Here is a 19056-nt window from a genome sequence, read left to right as displayed (position 1 = left end):
GTAAAAAAAATCATCATGAAATCTACACACAAGTGGACATCAGGTAGGGAGAGAGAGAGAAGACTGGTATTCACCTACAACACATTACACAAGCCAAGTAGTGTGATGTGAAAGAGATTAGGGGAGCAAGAGCAGCCTTTTATATTCAAGTAGGACCGAGGCATAAGGAGAGTTGAAAGTTATTCACTAGTACACGAACCAAAGAGTGAATCATGAAAGAGATTCCTCATGTCTCTTCTTCAAAGGGAATACTATGATTTTTTAAAAATTTAACCTTCATTTACTAGGCAAGTCAGTTAAGAACAAATTCTTATTTACAATGACTGCCTACCCCAGCCAAACCCTAAACCGGATGATGCTGGTCCAATTGTGAGCCGCCCTATGGGACTCCCAATCACGGCCGGTTGTGATTACAGCCTGCAATCGAACCAGGGTCTGTAGTGACACCTTCAACACTGAGATGCAGATGTAGAATAAAAAATGGTTCCGGTACTTATTGTAGGTGTCGGCACCCCAAGTTGCACAGGCAGCTAAATTCTGATATTTTTCTCCCTGTGTAAATGCAGCCTTAGTTATCCTGAATGTGCCCCTGAATGTTCGTCAGTCTCGCTTTAAATGACGGTGCTCACTGCTCAGCTCATTGGTGATAGAATGAGGTCAAATCAGGGCACTTTTGAGAAAACATATGCTCATGCTACTTAAGAAGTTAATTTATTTTTCCCTTCATAGGGGCCTTTCAAATCTCACAGAATGTGCCTGTTCATCTCTGTTTAAGTGAAATGGTGTAATTTTAATTCAGGGACATTTTGGAGACGTGGTTTCTGTAGTTGAAACTATATAGAGCCTGTGGCATTACTTTAAGCACCACCTTTATAAAAGTTATAAATGCATGACGAGAACATATTTATATTACTCACTCACATTACTTTCATCTGTTTCTTTCTCTACCCTCCATCTCCTACCTGCCTCTTGTCTCCTCTTTCTCTCTATTGCTCCCTCTCCTTTCCCTCGCTCCCCAATCACCCTCCATCTCCCCTCCCTCAGTCACAGGGTGCTGCGTCACACAGTATTTATCTGTGCCAGTCGTTCTCTGTCGGTCCGAGCCACCGCCTGCCGTAGTAACACACTGCCCGAGGAGGAGGGGAGGAATGGCAGCATGCTGGTCTTTGTCGATGTGGAGAACATCAACACAGTGAGCTCAACACACGTGTCAACACGATACTCATATACCACTTAATCACTCTGTCAAGCTGACATTTGATGGAACATTGTTATTCATGGTCACATGCATTCAGGCCCTCTTGTCTCCAGAGAAATGTTGCTGTTTTAAGCTAGTTTCCTACAATTGTACACATTTTGTCATGGGGACGAGGAAAGAGTTGCATTTAAAGCACATTTTCTGCAATTGTACACATTTTGCCATGGCTTTTTTGTCACATGCGCAGATTACAACAGGTGTAACCGTGAAATGCTTACTTACAAGCCCTTAACCAAAAATGCAGTTTTAAGAACATAGTTAAGAAAATATTTACTAAAACTAAAGTAAAAAAAAAATAACAATAGCGAGGCTATACATAGGGGGTAACGGTACAGAGTCAATGTGCGGGGGTACAGGATAGTTGAGGTAATTTGTACATGCACAGTGGTTGCTCTACTAAAGGTTTTGTGATTATGCTGCGGTACTTAGAGGTAATTTGTGGTTTAGTACGGTACCCTGAGTCTCCACTTCATTGCTCCAGTCCAGCGCAAGGGGGAGTTAGAGCACTGATTATGCTTTTGGGTCCTACTGTCTCTAACTGACAATTAATGGGTGACATAAACCTAAATAGAAACTGATAATTGTGCACGACTTCAGTATTACTTACTAAAACTGTTACACAAAGGTTTTCATTATTTTATTTTGTTAGGATTATTTTGCTCTTACTGTAGGCCACTCCCGACCGGTTACGTTGTACAGCGCCTGAGTGGCGCAACAGTCTAAGACACTGCAGTGCAAGCTGTGTTGCTACAGATGCTGGTTCAATACCCGTGCCGGCCTCGACTGGGAGACCCATGAGATGACTGTAGGTTTTTGGTTTCTCTCCCTTTATATACAGAAATAAATCATTCTAAATAACAAACAGGCTTTATTTACAAATTAGTAACTGTCTCCCCCCCCATGTGTTTCTCGCACATTTTATGTTATTTGAAAACAAAATCATCTCAAATATATTTGTATTGCTTTCGCTGTAAAGCATAATTTCAAAATCTGAGACAACAGTTGAATTAACAAAAGGCTAAACTGTGTTTTTCAATATTGCACTTGTGATTTCATGAATATTAATATTTTCTAGTAATATTATTTGACTGTGGCGCTATGCTATTCAGCGTTGCTGATGACAATTATACCGGATCCGGGTGGGTGGTTCAGAGAGGTTAAGAACAAATAATAATTTACAAGGACAGACTACTCCTTCCTCCCCGTCGGGGAATTGAAACCTGGTCTCCCGCGTGCCCGCACGACACAGGGATTATTTAGCTAAATAGCCCAGTACTGTAGCCTACTCCCGACCGTCACGTTGTACAGCGCCATATTTTCCGTTCCATCCTAACGTAAATTTAGAGGGTTTTTAATTTTTCTTGGTAAAGAAACACCATAATATTAAGCAAATTAATTAAGCAAATTTTCTTAAAATCAGTCCCATACACTATGTTCTTACAAAAAAGGTTTTAACCTTTTTATGGCTGCTGTCCCTGTACAGGGAACAACATCAGCGGAAATTTCAGAGTGACAACTAATAGTACTCGATACAACTCAAACTTTCATTAAAACACACATGCAGGGTACTCAATTAAAGCTACACTCGTTGTGAATCTAGCCAACATGTCCTTTTTTTTAAATGCTTTTCGGCGAAAGCATGAGAAGCTATTATCTGATAGCATGCAACCCCCCCGAAATACCTAAAGGGGACGTAAACAAAATAATTAGCGTAGCCGGCGCTACACAAAACGCAGAAATAAAATATAAAGCATTCATTACCTTTGACGAGCTTCTTTGTTGGCACTCCTATATGTCCCATAAACATCACAATTGGGTCTTTTTTTCGATTAAATCCGTCCATGTATACCCAAAATGTCCATTTATGAAGCCCGTCTGATCCAGGAAAAAACTGCTTTCCAAAACGCAACGTCATTTTTTTTAATTAAAAAAGTTGCCTATAAACTTTGACAAAACACTTCAAACTACTTTTGTAATCCAACTTTAGGTATTAGTAAACGTTAATAATCGATCAAATTGATCACGGGGCGATCTGTATTCGATAGCAGCAAGTCTTGAAATCATGGTCCATATTCTCTCTTTCATAACTTCCACCGGTGTACTTGATGACAGGAAGTGCCTATTTCTCGTTTCACGAAGGATTAACTTCAACCCAGTTGCCAAGACTGGCGACATCGTGTGGAAGCTGTAGGAACTGTAAACTGGGCCCTATCTATTTTCCCTTGCCATAGACAATAGAGACTGGCGGAGGGATATTTTTTTTGTGTATTTTGTGAACAGTTTTCCTTGGGATTTTGCCTGCTACACACGTTCTGTTATAGTCACAGACATGATTTAACCAGTTTTAGAGACTGCAGAGTGTTTTCTATCCACACATACTAATCATATGCATATACTATATTCCTGGCATGAGTAGCAGGACGTTGAAATTTTGCGCGATTTTTAACAAAAAGCTGAACAAATTCACAGCCTCTCTCTAGTACAGCAACTATTGAAGGCTATCAAATGCTTCTCAAAGATGCCCTCAGGTGGTAAAACTAGCACTAACTAGCATTAATGGTACCAGTGGTTGGCACTTAAATAACGTTCCATATAATTCTGCGGCACTACGCAAGCTGTGCTGCAGTTCGTTGCAACTTTTAAAGGACAAACCACTGTAGGTAGGTGGTAAAGTAACTGAATCGATAATAAACAGAGATTAGCAGCAATGTAAAAACAAAGGGGGGTGGTGTCAATGCAAATAGTCCAAGTGGCCATCTGATTAATTGTTCAGCAGTCTTATGGCTTGGGGATAGAAGCTGTTAAGAAGCCTTTTGGACCTAGACTTGGTGCTCCGGTATCACTTGTCGTGCTGTAGCAGAGAGACCAGTCTATGACTTGTGACTGGAGTCTTTGACAACAAAAAAATCTCCCTCTGACACTGCCTTGTATAGAGGGCCTCTGGCAGGAAGCTTGGCCCCAGTGATGTACTGGGCCGTACGCACTACCCTCTGTAGCGATTTACTGTCGGATGCCAAGCAGTTGCCATACCAGGCGGTGATGCAACCAGTCAGCATGCCCTCGATGGTGCAGCGGTAGAACTCTTTGAGCATCTGGGGAGCCATGACAAATCTTTTCCGTCTCCTGGGGAGGAATAGGCGTTGTCGTGTCATCTGTGTTTGAACCATGGTAGTTTGTTGGTGGTGTGGACACCAAGGACCTTGAAGCTCTCAACCCGCTCCGCTACAGCCCAGTCGATGAGAATGGGGGCGTGTTTGGCCCTACTTTTCTTGTCGTCCACGAGCAGTTCCTTTGTCTTGCTCATGTTGAGGGAGATGTTGTTGTCTTGGTACCACACTGCCAGGTCTCTGATCTCCTCCCGATTTGTGTTTCAATGATGGTGTTGGAGTTGTGCTTGGCCACACAGTTGTGGGTGAACAGGGAGTACAGGGGGGGACTAAGCACGTACCCCTGAAGGGCCCCTGTGTTGAGGATCAGCATGACAGATGTTGTTGCCTACCCTTTCCACCTAGGGGCCAGCCATCAGGAAGTCCAGGATCCAGTTGCAGAGGGAGGTATTTAGTCCCAGGGTCCTTAGTTTAGTGATGAGCTTTGGTCACTATGGTGTTGAACACTGAGCTGTCGTCAATTAACAGCATTCTCACATAGGTGTTCCTTTTGTCCACGTGGGAAAGGGCAGTGTGGAGTGCAATTGAGAATGTGTCATCTGTGGATCTGTTGGTGCGGTTTGCGAATTGGAGTGGGTCTTGGGTTTCCAGGATGATGTTGTGAGCCATGACTTCATGGCTGCCGAACATTCTATACATCTTATGCTATCTGAGTGACTCAAACATCAAAACAAAATCATTGGGGTCCACGTGCCATGACATTTTTAGAATTTTATATTCTCCCTGACTGTCTTATTTTTATTTGGGTGATTGTTAGTTCGAAAGATGACCTTATTATAAAATATATAGGTCCATTATCTTCTCTACATATTTTATGGTATAAGGTATAACTTTACACTGAAAATGATTTACCATCCCGAAAAGTATTTTCAAAAATAAAAACATTTGCCCATCGCTGCTAAATGAATAGAGGGGAAACACTGCAGTATGTAGACTTTAAAAGTTGTTTAAAAGTTCCACTCTCTCTCTTGCACCCTCTCTTTCACACTCTCTCTTCCACTCTCTCCATCCACAGAGTGAGGCTGGGGTGCGTGAGTTCCACATTGCACAGGTCTCTAGCAGCAGTAAACAGTGGAGACTACACAAGTGTATAAACCCAGCAGAAAACAAAGGTTTGTCCCTCTGCTCTCCGTAACCCTCTCAGATAGCACTACAATAGTTTTAAACTCATTTACTCGATAACTGTTTGACTTTTTGGTGTCAGGTTTTGATTTGTACATTTACACTCAGACTTTTTATGTTGCTGAGGAGTCTGCATCCCTAGGTGATATGCAATGTAGCAGTCCTACACTGAAGAATTGCCAGCCCGCGATGGCTTTAAACAGATCAAATGTTCCCTCTACTGTGGAACTTGGGATTGAATCAACATTAGTCCATTTCAATGCAACAAACCAAATTTAAATTCAAGACCGAGTTGTTGATTTTGTTGTAGGCTGAGGAGCGCATCAGAGTAGCCTATTTCACGAGCACAAGCATTTTTTCCATCTGTGTTCAGAGAGAAGCATAGATGTGCATTTGAGATCACAGAGGGTCTAGCCCAGTTACAGCACATTTTGAGGGAGTGATTGCATCCTACAAGAGCACAAAACGTGTACATATCTAATTGTCTTTGAAAAGCAAGTCAAGTACAGAGTTTTTTTTTAAAGGGGCAGTGTCCTGTTTTGAGACAAGCTTCAATTTTTCAAATACTACCCTCTGCAAGTCATCTATTTGGCCAATTGTGTTACATATCATTTCTTTTTTAAAGTGATTTGAGCTTTCGGACAAGTAAAACATCAGTCCCAAAATGGTTGTCATAATGTGCATAACGTTTTTTTAAAGTCTCACAGAATAAAAAATCAAGTTTCCGTTCACAACTCCTGAAATTTGCTCAGTGCTGAAAAATATTAGAGGGAACGGGTGTCTCTGTGAAAACAAAGTCATTTCCAGTTTAGCTATTTGCCGTCTATTGGATTGTTCCTTAGATGTTGTGTTCATTAGATATATGCCTTTTGGTGGTTTGATCAGTGCGGTTCACCTGTTTGAAGTGGTTAGCTTGGTTGGGTTATCTAGCCTAGTTCAGTTGGTAGAGTAGGCTACTGAATCTTGTATGCTGCTAAGTCACAGTGCATTTGACATTTAAGTCATTTAGCAGACACTTATCCAGAGCGGCTTACAATTGTTGGCTTTTCATGTTGTATTTATAGCTATGGGACAGCCCTTCGCAGTGTTAAATGCTTTCATTCAGAGCTTGTTATTCAGCTTATTCAGCTCTGCCAGGCTGGGTAGATGATCCCTGTGGGAACTAGCTTCAGTCACCGCTGTGACTGAAGACCAGCGTTGTGGCTGGTGGCCAGGACACATAGCCGAGGGCAGAGTAATCTTTTAGCTGCTCCCTAGAGCAGTGTGAGATGTGGGTAGTTCCAATAATCACACACACACCACCGGGGGGAACTTTTGCAAGTAGGTCACTTTGTTCTTGTTCGCTCTGTAATCAAATATGGAAATGTGGTGATTATAGAGTTGACAGTGACCAGGACAGAGTGGCAAAGAGAGACCACCCCACACCCTTATATGCTATTTTATTCAATCCTGTCCTATTTGGTCTGTCCCTGTCTGACTCGTGTGCTGCTGCTGATTATAGAGAGATGGTACTGTATATACGCCAAAATGGTCTCTTATCCCTTTCTCCGTCTTTCCATCTCTCTTCCCTTCTCTGTTCCACTGATTGATCATACTAGTTCACAGCCTGAGGCTAGAGTGTTAGTTGCCTACAAACAGTTTTCCATCTCCTGTAATAGCAATACATTAAGCTACATCAGGGTTTCCTTCTCCTGTAATAACAATACATTAAGCTACATCAGGGTTTCCTTCTCCTGTAATAACAATACATTAAGCTACATCAGGGTTTCCTTCTCCTGTAATAACAATACATTAAGCTACATCAGGGTTTCATTCTCCTGTAATAACAATACATTAAGCTACATCAGGGTTTCCTTCTCCTGTAATAACAATACATTAAGCTACATCAGGGTTTCCTTCTCCTGTAATAACAATACATTAAGCTACATCAGGGTTTCCTTCTCCTGTAATAACAATACATTAAGCTACATCAGGGTTTCCTTCTCCTGTAATAACAATACATTAAGCTACATCAGGGTTTCCTTCTCCTGTAATAACAATACATTAAGCTACATCAGGGTTTCCTTCTCCTGTAATAACAATACATTAAGCTACATCAGGGTTTCCTTCTCCTGTAATAACAATACATTAAGCTACATCAGGGTTTCCTTCTCCTGTAATAACAATACATTAAGCTACATCAGGGTTTCCTTCTCCTGTAATAACAATACATTAAGCTACATCAGGGTTTCCTTCTCCTGTAATAACAATACATTAAGCTACATCAGGGTTTCCTTCTCCTGTAATAACAATACATTAAGCTACATCAGGGTTTCCTTCTCCTGTAATAACAATACATTAAGCTACATCAGGGTTTCCTTCTCCTGTAATAACAATACATTAAGCTACATCAGGGTTTCCTTTTCCTGTAATAACAATACATTAAGCTACATCAGGGTTTCCTTCTCCTGTAATAACAATACATTAAGCTACATCAGGGTTTCCTTCTCCTGTAATAACAATACATTAAGCTACATCAGGGTTTCCTTCTCCTGTAATAACAATACATTAAGCTACATCAGGGTTTCCTTTTCCTGTAATAACAATACATTAAGCTACATCAGGGTTTCCTTCTCCTGTAATAACAATACATTAAGCTACATCAGGGTTTCCTTCTCCTGTAATAACAATACATTAAGCTACATCAGGGGTTCCTTCTCCTGTAATAACAATACATTAAGCTACATCAGGGTTTCCTTCTCCTGTAATAACAATACATTAAGCTACATCAGGGTTTCCTTCTCCTGTAATAACAATACATTAAGCTACATCAGCATCAGGGTTTCCATCTCCTGTAATAACAATACATTAAGCTACATCAGGGTTTCCATCTCCTGTAATAACAATACATTAAGCTACATCAGGGTTTCCTTCTCCTGTAATAGTAACAACTGTTTTTTTGATCACACACACATCTTTGAGTTTAGAACACTGATCACACTCACTCACACACTATCTGCTTAGAACACTGAGCTGCAGCTGGCCCATAGTAATAAGTAAGCTGTCACTATCTGCTTAGAACACTGAGCTGCAGCTGGCCCATAGTAATAAGTAAGCTGAAAAGAACATCCAGGGTCTCTCCAATGTGTTAGAAAATCAGATGGCCTTTAGAGAGGTGTTGTGTTTGTACATGTTTTACTACACTTGTGAGTACCAGAAGTCGACAAAAGAATAGTAAACTAACTACAATTCTGAGAAGTGAGGCCATTTAGCCAGTCCTCACTTGTAAAATGGCTATTTTAGGCTTAGGGGTTAGAGTTAGGGGTTCGGTTCAGATGGAGACAGGACATGGACACGTCTCTTTCTTTCTTTCACCCTCCTCTTGTCATTCCAGACTGCAAACTCACCACCAGAGAGAGGGGCAAGCTGTGCTTCAGAGCAACACGATGCAAACCCCACGAAGGTACACACTCTCATTACCAACAATGTCAGACAATGAGGAGAATCTCTTTTCTCTCTCCTGACTTATCTTCTGTGTCTTAGCTACCTCAAAGTCACTCGAGAAGTACACCTTTGCAGACCTGAGCCTTGGAAATGAACAGGTATGTTAACTGTTATTGTCCTCTTACAATGGTTATCTGTCACTGCTGGTCGGTGTTGCTGAATGTATAAAAAGAAATAGCTGTACCATTACCCTCTCCACCCAAACCTTCTCTCCCTTCCTCCATCTCTTTTCCTCTCCCCCTTTTTTATCTGCTATCTTGTCACTCACCCTTTCTTCTTTCCTCTATTGTCTTCCCCTCTCCTTCCTCCTCTCCTCCCTTGTTCTCCTCCTCTCCTCAGATCATCAGCTCCACCACTCCGTGTGCAGACTTCTTCTTCCGGAGGTGTCAGTCCTCGGAGTCTTGGAGACCGCTTATTGCCGTGGAGACACAGGGGAGACATTCCAGGAGTCAGGGGGCGGGTCCTGGGGGTGGGGCTGAGGATATAACAGGTGTGGTCAGGAAGTGCAACGAGGTGGACCTCGACATCATCGTCCTCTGGAAGGTACATCACAGAATTAAAATACACTACTATTTCTAATTGTATTAGGATTAGTATGACTGCATAATTTAAATAGACCTCTATTGCAATTACTGGTAAACACTTTACTTGACACCCAGCGTCATAGCAAGTTATGACACGGTCATAATCATGTCATCATGTCATAACAGCTGATATAACTTGTTATATCACAACACTTATGACACACTTATGACACATATATTTAGACCTGTTGTGTGACATGTATTGTGTTATTTTATGGCTGGTTATGACATCTACATAAGTGTCAACCCACAAAACCTACCACATAAGGCAAAACATTCCATTACACCATAGCCTACGCATCAATAGTATGTTTGTTATATATAAAAAATGAAATTGACGGGTCCTGTTTGGACTGCCTAGGCAGCAGCTACTAAAATCCTAAACCACTACAACTCACTTAATACTGTTAGTTCTCCCGCGCTATTCCAGGACTTCTATGGTGTTGCTGTTCCCTTCTCCAATTATACATAGATGGAATGTACACTGCTCAAAAAAATAAAAGGAACACTAAAATAACACATCCTAGATCTGAATGAATTAAATATTTTCATTAAATACTTTTTTCTTTACATAGTTGAATGTGCTGACAACAAAATCACACAAAAATGATCAATGGAAATCAAATTTATCAACCCATGGAGGTCTAGATTTGGAGTCACACTCAAAATTAAAGTGGAAAACCACACTACAGGCTGATCCAACTTTGATGTAATGTCCTTAAAAGAAGTCAAAATGAGGCTCAGTAGTGTGTGTGTGGCCTCCACGTGCCAGTATGACCTCCCTAGGCATGCTCTGGTTATGCTCCTGATGAGGTGGCGGATGGTCTCCTGAGGGATCTCCTCCCAGACCTGGACTAAAGCATCCGCCAACTCCTGGACAGTCTGTGGTGCAACGTGGCTTTGGTGGATGGAGCGAGACATGATGTCCCAGATGTGCTCAATTGGATTCAGGTCTGGGGAACGGGCGGGCCAGTCCATAGCATCAATGCCTTCCTCTTTCAGGAACTGCTGACACACTCCAGCCACATGAGGTCTAGCATTGTCTTGCATTAGGAGGAACCCAGGGCCAACCGCACCAGCATATGGTCTCACAAGGGGTCTGAGGATCTCATCTCGGTACCTAATGGCAGTCAGGCTACCTCTGGCGAGCACATGGAAAGAAATGCCACCCCCACACCATGACTGACCCACCGCCAAACCGGTCATGCTGGAGGACGTTGCAGGCAGCAGAACGTTCTCCACGGCGTCTCCAGACTGTCACGTCTGTCACATGTGCTCAGTGTGAACCTGCTTTCATCTGTGAAGCGCACAGTGCGCCAGTGGCGAATTTGCCAATCTTGGTGTTCTCTGGCAAATGCCAAACGTCCTGCACAGTGTTGGGCTGTAAACACAACCCTCACCTGTGGACGTCGGGCCCTCATACCACCCTCATGGAGTCTGTTTCTGACTGTTTGAGCAGACACATGCACATTTGTGGCCTGCTGGAGATCATTTTGCAGGGCTCTGGCAGTGCTCCTCCTGCTCCTCCTTGCACAAAGGCGGAGGTAGCGGTCCTGCTGCTGGGTTGTTGCCCTCCTACGGCCTCCTCCACGTCTCCTGATGTACTGGCCTGTCTCCTGGTAGCGCCTCCATGCTCTGGACACTACGCTGACATACACAGCAAACCTTCTTGCCACAGCTTGCATTGATGTGCCATCCTGGATGAGCTGCACTACCTGAGCCACTTGTGTGGGTTGTAGACTCCGTCTCATGCTACCACTAGAGTGAAAGCACCGCCAGCATTCAAAAGTGAGCAAAACATCAGCCAGGAAGCATAGGAACTGAGAAGTGGTCTGTAGTCACCACCTGCATAACCACTTCTTTATTGGGGGTGTCTTGCTAATTGCCTATAATTTCCACCTGTTGTCTATTCCATTTGCACAACAGCATGTGAAATGTATTGTCAATCAGTGTTGCTTCCTAAGTGGACAGTTTGATTTCACAGAAGTGTGATTAACTTGGAGTTACATTGTGTTTAAGTGTTCCCTTAATTTTTTTGAGCTGTGTATATTTAGCTCACGTCATTATTGAAGATGTTGTCAATAAATGCTGAAGTTTTTTTTCCCCTCCATCCTGTTTCAGTGTTTAATTATACGTTGATAGTCAATTTTATGTCAAGTTTTTGTTGAGCTGATTGCTGAAGTTGTTTTTGCTGTTTTGCTTTTGACATCAGGCCAATGAATTTACTAATGTTTGTTTGTTCTTGTTGACACGCGCATGTTGTTGGTTGCTAATATTTGTTTGTTGACATGCATATGTTGGTTGCTAATATTTGTTTATGCTTGTTGACAGGCATACAGTGCCTTGCGAAAGTATTCGGCCCCCTTGAACTTTGCGACCTTTTGCCACATTTCAGGCTTCAAACATAAAGATATAAAACTGTATTTTTTTGTGAAGAATCAACAACAAGTGGGACACAATCATGAAGTGGAACGACATTTATTGGATATTTCAAACTTTTTTAACAAATAAAAAACTGAAAAATTGGGCGTGCAAAATTATTCAGCCCCCTTAAGTTAATACTTTGTGGCGCCACCTTTTGCTGCGATTACGTAAGTTGCTTGGGGTATGTCTCTATCAGTTTTGCACATCGAGAGACTGAAATGTTTTCCCATTCCTCCTTGCAAAACAGCTCGAGCTCAGTGAGGTTGGATGGAGAGCATTTGTGAACAGCAGTTTTCAGTTCTTTCCACAGATTCTCGATTGGATTCAGGTCTGGACTTTGACTTGGCCATTCTAACACCTGGATATGTTTATTTTTGAACCATTCCATTGTAGATTTTGCTTTATGTTTTGGATCATTGTCTTGTTGGAAGACAAATCTCCGTCCCAGTCTCAGGTCTTTAGCAGACTCCATCAGGTTTTCTTCCAGAATGGTCCTGTATTTGGCTCGATCCATCTTCCCATCAATTTTAACCATCTTCCCTGTCCCTGCTGAAGAAAAGCAGGCCCAAACCATGCTGCCACCACCATGTTTGACAGTGGGGATGGTGTGTTCAGATGGATGCGCTGTGTTGCTTTCACGCCAAACATAACGTTTTGCATTGTTGCCAAAAAGTTCAATTTTGGTTTCATCTGACCAGAGCACCTTCTTCCACATGTTTGGTGTGTCTCCCAGGTGGCTTGTGGCAAACTTTAAACAACACTTTTTATGGATATCTTTAAGAAATGGCTTTCTTCTTGCCACTCTTCCATAAAGGCCAGATTTGTGCAATATACAACTGATTGTTGTCCTATGGACAGAGTCTCCCACCTCAGCTGTAGATCTCTGCAGTTCATCCATAGTGATCATGGGCCTCTTGGCTGCATCTCTGATCAGTCTTCTCCTTGTATGAGCTGAAAGTTTAGAGGGACGGCCAGGTCTTGGTAGATTTGCAGTGGTCTGATACTTCTTCCATTTCAATATTATCGCTTGCACAGTGCTCCTTGGGATGTTTAAAGCTTGGGAAATCTTTTTGTATCCAAATCCGGCTTTAAACTTCTTCACAACAGTATCTCGGACCTGCCTGGTGTGTTCCTTGTTCTTCATGATGTTCTCTGCGCTTTAAACGGACCTCTGAGACTATCACAGTGCAGGTGCATTTATACGGAGACTTGATTACACACAGGTGGATTGTATTTATCATCATTAGTCATTTAGGTCAACATTGGATCATTCAGAGATCCTCACTGAACTTCTGGAGAGAGTTTGCTGCACTGAAAGTAAAGGGGCTGAATAATTTTGCACGCCCAATTTTTCAGTTTTTGATTTGTTAAAAAAGTTTGAAATATCCAATAAATGTCGTTCCACTCATTGATTGTGTCCCACTTGTTGTTGATTCTTCACAAAAAAAATACAGTTTTATATCTTTATGTTTGAAGCCTGAAATGTGGCAAAAGGTCGCAAAGTTCAAGGGGGCCGAATACTTTCGCAAGGCACTGTATGTTGTTGGTTGCTAATATTTGTTTGTTGTTGACAGGCATTTGTTGTTGAAGACAACAAGCAGGTGATCTTGGAAGGACAGCTTCATGTGGCACTACAGACCATTGGCAAAGAGGCCTGCTCCCTCAGACAGAAAGAGGTGCACACACACACATACATACAGTGCCCTCTGTAATTAGTGGGACAGTGAAGCATTTTATTCTTCTCTTGGCTCTATACTCCAAAAGTTTTGATTTGAAATCAAACAATGACTGAGGTTAAAGTGCAGACGGTCAACCTTAATTTGAGGGTATTTTCATCCATATCGGGTGAATAATGATGAGTGAGAAAGTTAGATGCACGAATATCATACCCCCCATAAATGCTAACCACCTCTGTTATTATAAGGGTAAGAGGGTTGCATATCTTGGGGGTATGGTATTTGTGTATCTAACTTTCTCATCATTGTTAACGATTCATTCAGGATTATCCGTAATCATGGTAGCATCCACATTACTGTAGAGGTTTTTTAGAAACGTTCTATTCTTAATTACAATAAAAGTGACTCTAAAATGACACACTGTTATTTACCATTTCTGTCTATTGGCCACAGAATAATCTAAAACACAACTAAAAAAAAGAGCAAATGCATCCAACATATTTGTAGACTCTAGCTTGATGTACCGTCATTTCTGGACTATTAAGAGCACCTGAATATAAACCTCACCCACTGAATTATTAAAAAATATGTATTTTGTACATAAATAAGCCGCAGGTGCCTACCGGTACATTGAAACAAATTAACTTTACACAGCCTTTAAACGAAACACGGCTTGTAACAAAAATAAATAGGCTTTAACGAAACACGGCTTGTTACAAAAATAAATAGGCTTTTAAACTAAACACAGCTTGTTACAAAATAAATAGGCTTTAACGAAACACGGCTTGTTACAAAAATAAATAGGCTTTAACGAAACACGGCTTGTTACAAAATAAATAGGCTTTAACGAAACACGGCTTGTTACAAAAATAAATAGGCTTTTAAACGAAACACGGCTTGTTACAAAAATAAATAGGCTTTTAAACTAAACACGGCTTGTTACAAAAATAAATAGGCTTTTAAACGAAACACGGCTTGTTACAAAAATAAATAGGCTTTTAAACGAAACACGGCTTGTTACAAAAATAAATAGGCTTTAACGAAACACGGCTTGTTACAAAATAAATAGGCTTTAACGAAACACGGCTTGTTACAAAATAAATAGGCTTTAACGAAACACGGCTTGTTACAAAATAAATAGGCTTTAACGAAACACGGCTTGTTACAAAATAAATAAGCTTTTAAACGAAACACAGCTTGTTACAAAAATAAATAGGCTTTTAAACGAAACACGGCTTGTTACAAAAATAAATAGGCTTTAACGAAACACGGCTTGTTACAAAAATAAATAGGCATTAACGAAACACGGCTTGTAACAAAAATAAATAGGCTTTAACGAAACACGGCTTGTTACAAAAATAAATAGGCTTTAACGAAACACGGCTTGTTACAAAATAAATAGGCTTTAACGAAACACGGCTTGTTATAAAAATAAATAGGCTTTAACGAAACACGGCTTGTTACAAAAATAAATAGGCTTTTAAACGAAACACGGCTTGTTACAAAAATAAATAGGCTTTTAAACGAAACACGGCTTGTTACAAAAATAAATAGGCTTTAACGAAACACGGCTTGTTACAAAATAAATAGGCTTTAACGAAACACGGCTTGTTACAAAAATAAATAGGCTTTAACGAAACACGGCTTGTTACAAAAATAAATAGGCTTCAACGAAACACGGCTTGTTACAAAAATAAATAGGCTTCTAAACTAAACACGGCTTGTTACAAAAATAAATAGGCTTTAACGAAACACGGCTTGTTACAAAAATAAATAGGCTTTAACGAAACACGGCTTGTTACAAAAATAAATAGGCTTTAACGAAACACGGCTTGTTACAAAAATAAATAGGCTTTAACGAAACACGGCTTGTTACAAAAATAAATAGGCTTTAACGAAACACGGCTTGTTACAAAAATAAATAGGCTTTTAAACGAAACACGGCTTGTTATAAAAATAAATAGGCTTTAACGAAACACGGCTTGTTACAAAAATAAATAGGCTTTTAAACGAAACACGGCTTGTTACAAAAATAAATAGGCTTTTAAACGAAACACGGCTTGTTACAAAAATAAATAGGCTTTAACGAAACACGGCTTGTTACAAAAATAAATAGGCTTTAACGAAACACGGCTTGTTACAAAAATAAATAGGCTTTTAAACAAAACACGGCTTGTTACAAAAATAAATAGGCTTTTAAACGAAACACGGCTTGTTACAAAAATAAATAGGCTTTAACGAAACACGGCTTGTTACAAAATAAATAGGCTTTAACGAAACACGGCTTGTTACAAAAATAAATAGGCTTTAACGAAACACGGCTTGTTACAAAAATAAATAGGCTTCAACGAAACACGGCTTGTTACAAAAATAAATAGGCTTCTAAACTAAACACGGCTTGTTACAAAAATAAATAGGCTTTAACGAAACACGGCTTGTTACAAAAATAAATAGGCTTTAACGAAACACGGCTTGTTACAAAAATAAATAGGCTTTAACGAAACACGGCTTGTTACAAAAATAAATAGGCTTTAACGAAACACGGCTTGTTACAAAAATAAATAGGCTTTAACGAAACACGGCTTGTTACAAAAATAAATAGGCTTTTAAACGAAACACGGCTTGTTACAAAAATAAATAGGCTTTAACGAAACACGGCTTGTTACAAAAATAAATAGGCTTTTAAACGAAACACGGCTTGTTACAAAATAAATAGGCTTTAACGAAACACGGCTTGTTACAAAAATAAATAGGCTTTTAAACGAAACACGGCTTGTTACAAAAATAAATAGGCTTTTAAACTAAACACGGCTTGTTACAAAAATAAATAGGCTTTTAAACGAAACACGGCTTGTTACAAAAATAAATAGGCTTTTAAACGAAACACGGCTTGTTACAAAAATAAATAGGCTTTAACGAAACACGGCTTGTTACAAAATAAATAGGCTTTAACGAAACACGGCTTGTTACAAAATAAATAGGCTTTAACGAAACACGGCTTGTTACAAAATAAATAGGCTTTAACGAAACACGGCTTGTTACAAAATAAATAAGCTTTTAAACGAAACACAGCTTGTTACAAAAATAAATAGGCTTTTAAACGAAACACGGCTTGTTACAAAAATAAATAGGCTTTAACGAAACACGGCTTGTTACAAAAATAAATAGGCATTAACGAAACACGGCTTGTAACAAAAATAAATAGGCTTTAACGAAACACGGCTTGTTACAAAAATAAATAGGCTTTAACGAAACACGGCTTGTTACAAAATAAATAGGCTTTAACGAAACACGGCTTGTTATAAAAATAAATAGGCTTTAACGAAACACGGCTTGTTACAAAAATAAATAGGCTTTTAAACGAAACACGGCTTGTTACAAAAATAAATAGGCTTTTAAACGAAACACGGCTTGTTACAAAAATAAATAGGCTTTTAAACGAAACACGGCTTGTTACAAAAATAAATAGGCTTTTAAACGAAACACGGCTTGTTACAAAAATAAATAGGCTTTAACGAAACACGGCTTGTTACAAAATAAATAGGCTTTAACGAAACACGGCTTGTTACAAAATAAATAAGCTTTTAAACGAAACACAGCTTGTTACAAAAATAAATAGGCTTTTAAACGAAACACGGCTTGTTACAAAAATAAATAGGCTTTAACGAAACACGGCTTGTTACAAAAATAAATAGGCATTAACGAAACACGGCTTGTAACAAAAATAAATAGGCTTTAACGAAACACGGCTTGTTACAAAAATAAATAGGCTTTAACGAAACACGGCTTGTTACAAAATAAATAGGCTTTAACGAAACACGGCTTGTTATAAAAATAAATAGGCTTTAACGAAACACGGCTTGTTACAAAAATAAATAGGCTTTTAAACGAAACACGGCTTGTTACAAAAATAAATAGGCTTTTAAACGAAACACGGCTTGTTACAAAAATAAATAGGCTTTAACGAAACACGGCTTGTTACAAAATAAATAGGCTTTAACGAAACACGGCTTGTTACAAAAATAAATAGGCTTTAACGAAACACGGCTTGTTACAAAAATAAATAGGCTTCAACGAAACACGGCTTGTTACAAAAATAAATAGGCTTCTAAACTAAACACGGCTTGTTACAAAAATAAATAGGCTTTAACGAAACACGGCTTGTTACAAAAATAAATAGGCTTTAACGAAACACGGCTTGTTACAAAAATAAATAGGCTTTAACGAAACACGGCTTGTTACAAAAATAAATAGGCTTTAACGAAACACGGCTTGTTACAAAAATAAATAGGCTTTAACGAAACACGGCTTGTTACAAAAATAAATAGGCTTTTAAACGAAACACGGCTTGTTATAAAAATAAATAGGCTTTAACGAAACACGGCTTGTTACAAAAATAAATAGGCTTTTAAACGAAACACGGCTTGTTACAAAAATAAATAGGCTTTTAAACGAAACACGGCTTGTTACAAAAATAAATAGGCTTTAACGAAACACGGCTTGTTACAAAAATAAATAGGCTTTAACGAAACACGGCTTGTTACAAAAATAAATAGGCTTTTAAACAAAACACGGCTTGTTACAAAAATAAATAGGCTTTTAAACGAAACACGGCTTGTTACAAAAATAAATAGGCTTTAACGAAACACGGCTTGTTACAAAATAAATAGGCTTTAACGAAACACGGCTTGTTACAAAAATAAATAGGCTTTAACGAAACACGGCTTGTTACAAAAATAAATAGGCTTCAACGAAACACGGCTTGTTACAAAAATAAATAGGCTTCTAAACTAAACACGGCTTGTTACAAAAATAAATAGGCTTTAACGAAACACGGCTTGTTACAAAAATAAATAGGCTTTAACGAAACACGGCTTGTTACAAAAATAAATAGGCTTTAACGAAACACGGCTTGTTACAAAAATAAATAGGCTTTAACGAAACACGGCTTGTTACAAAAATAAATAGGCTTTAACGAAACACGGCTTGTTACAAAAATAAATAGGCTTTTAAACGAAACACGGCTTGTTACAAAAATAAATAGGCTTTAACGAAACACGGCTTGTTACAAAAATAAATAGGCTTTTAAACGAAACACGGCTTGTTACAAAATAAATAGGCTTTAACGAAACACGGCTTGTTACAAAAATAAATAGGCTTTTAAACGAAACACGGCTTGTTACAAAAATAAATAGGCTTTTAAACTAAACACGGCTTGTTACAAAAATAAATAGGCTTTTAAACGAAACACGGCTTGTTACAAAAATAAATAGGCTTTTAAACGAAACACGGCTTGTTACAAAAATAAATAGGCTTTAACGAAACACGGCTTGTTACAAAAT

At 39.3% G+C, this 19056-nt stretch overlaps 1 protein-coding gene across 2 annotated transcripts in view; it reads left to right on the top strand.

The window, feature by feature from the left end:
* The window catches only part of LOC110524643 (trafficking protein particle complex subunit 8), a 91048-nt gene that overhangs the window by 55282 nt on the left and 16710 nt on the right, over positions 1–19056 (top strand). For both annotated transcript variants that reach the window (XM_021604489.2, XM_021604488.2), the window contains 6 exons: positions 1045–1192; positions 5441–5537; positions 8921–8989; positions 9070–9128; positions 9370–9573; positions 13613–13714. In XM_021604489.2, coding sequence (XP_021460164.2) covers positions 1045–1192; positions 5441–5537; positions 8921–8989; positions 9070–9128; positions 9370–9573; positions 13613–13714 — 679 coding nt within the window. The remainder of the gene's footprint in view (positions 1–1044; positions 1193–5440; positions 5538–8920; positions 8990–9069; positions 9129–9369; positions 9574–13612; positions 13715–19056) is intronic.

This window comes from Oncorhynchus mykiss, chromosome 5 (genome assembly GCF_013265735.2).
Source record: "Oncorhynchus mykiss isolate Arlee chromosome 5, USDA_OmykA_1.1, whole genome shotgun sequence".
In the NCBI taxonomy this organism is placed as follows: domain Eukaryota; kingdom Metazoa; phylum Chordata; class Actinopteri; order Salmoniformes; family Salmonidae; genus Oncorhynchus; species Oncorhynchus mykiss.
This window is presented reverse-complemented; position numbering and strand designations above follow the sequence as displayed.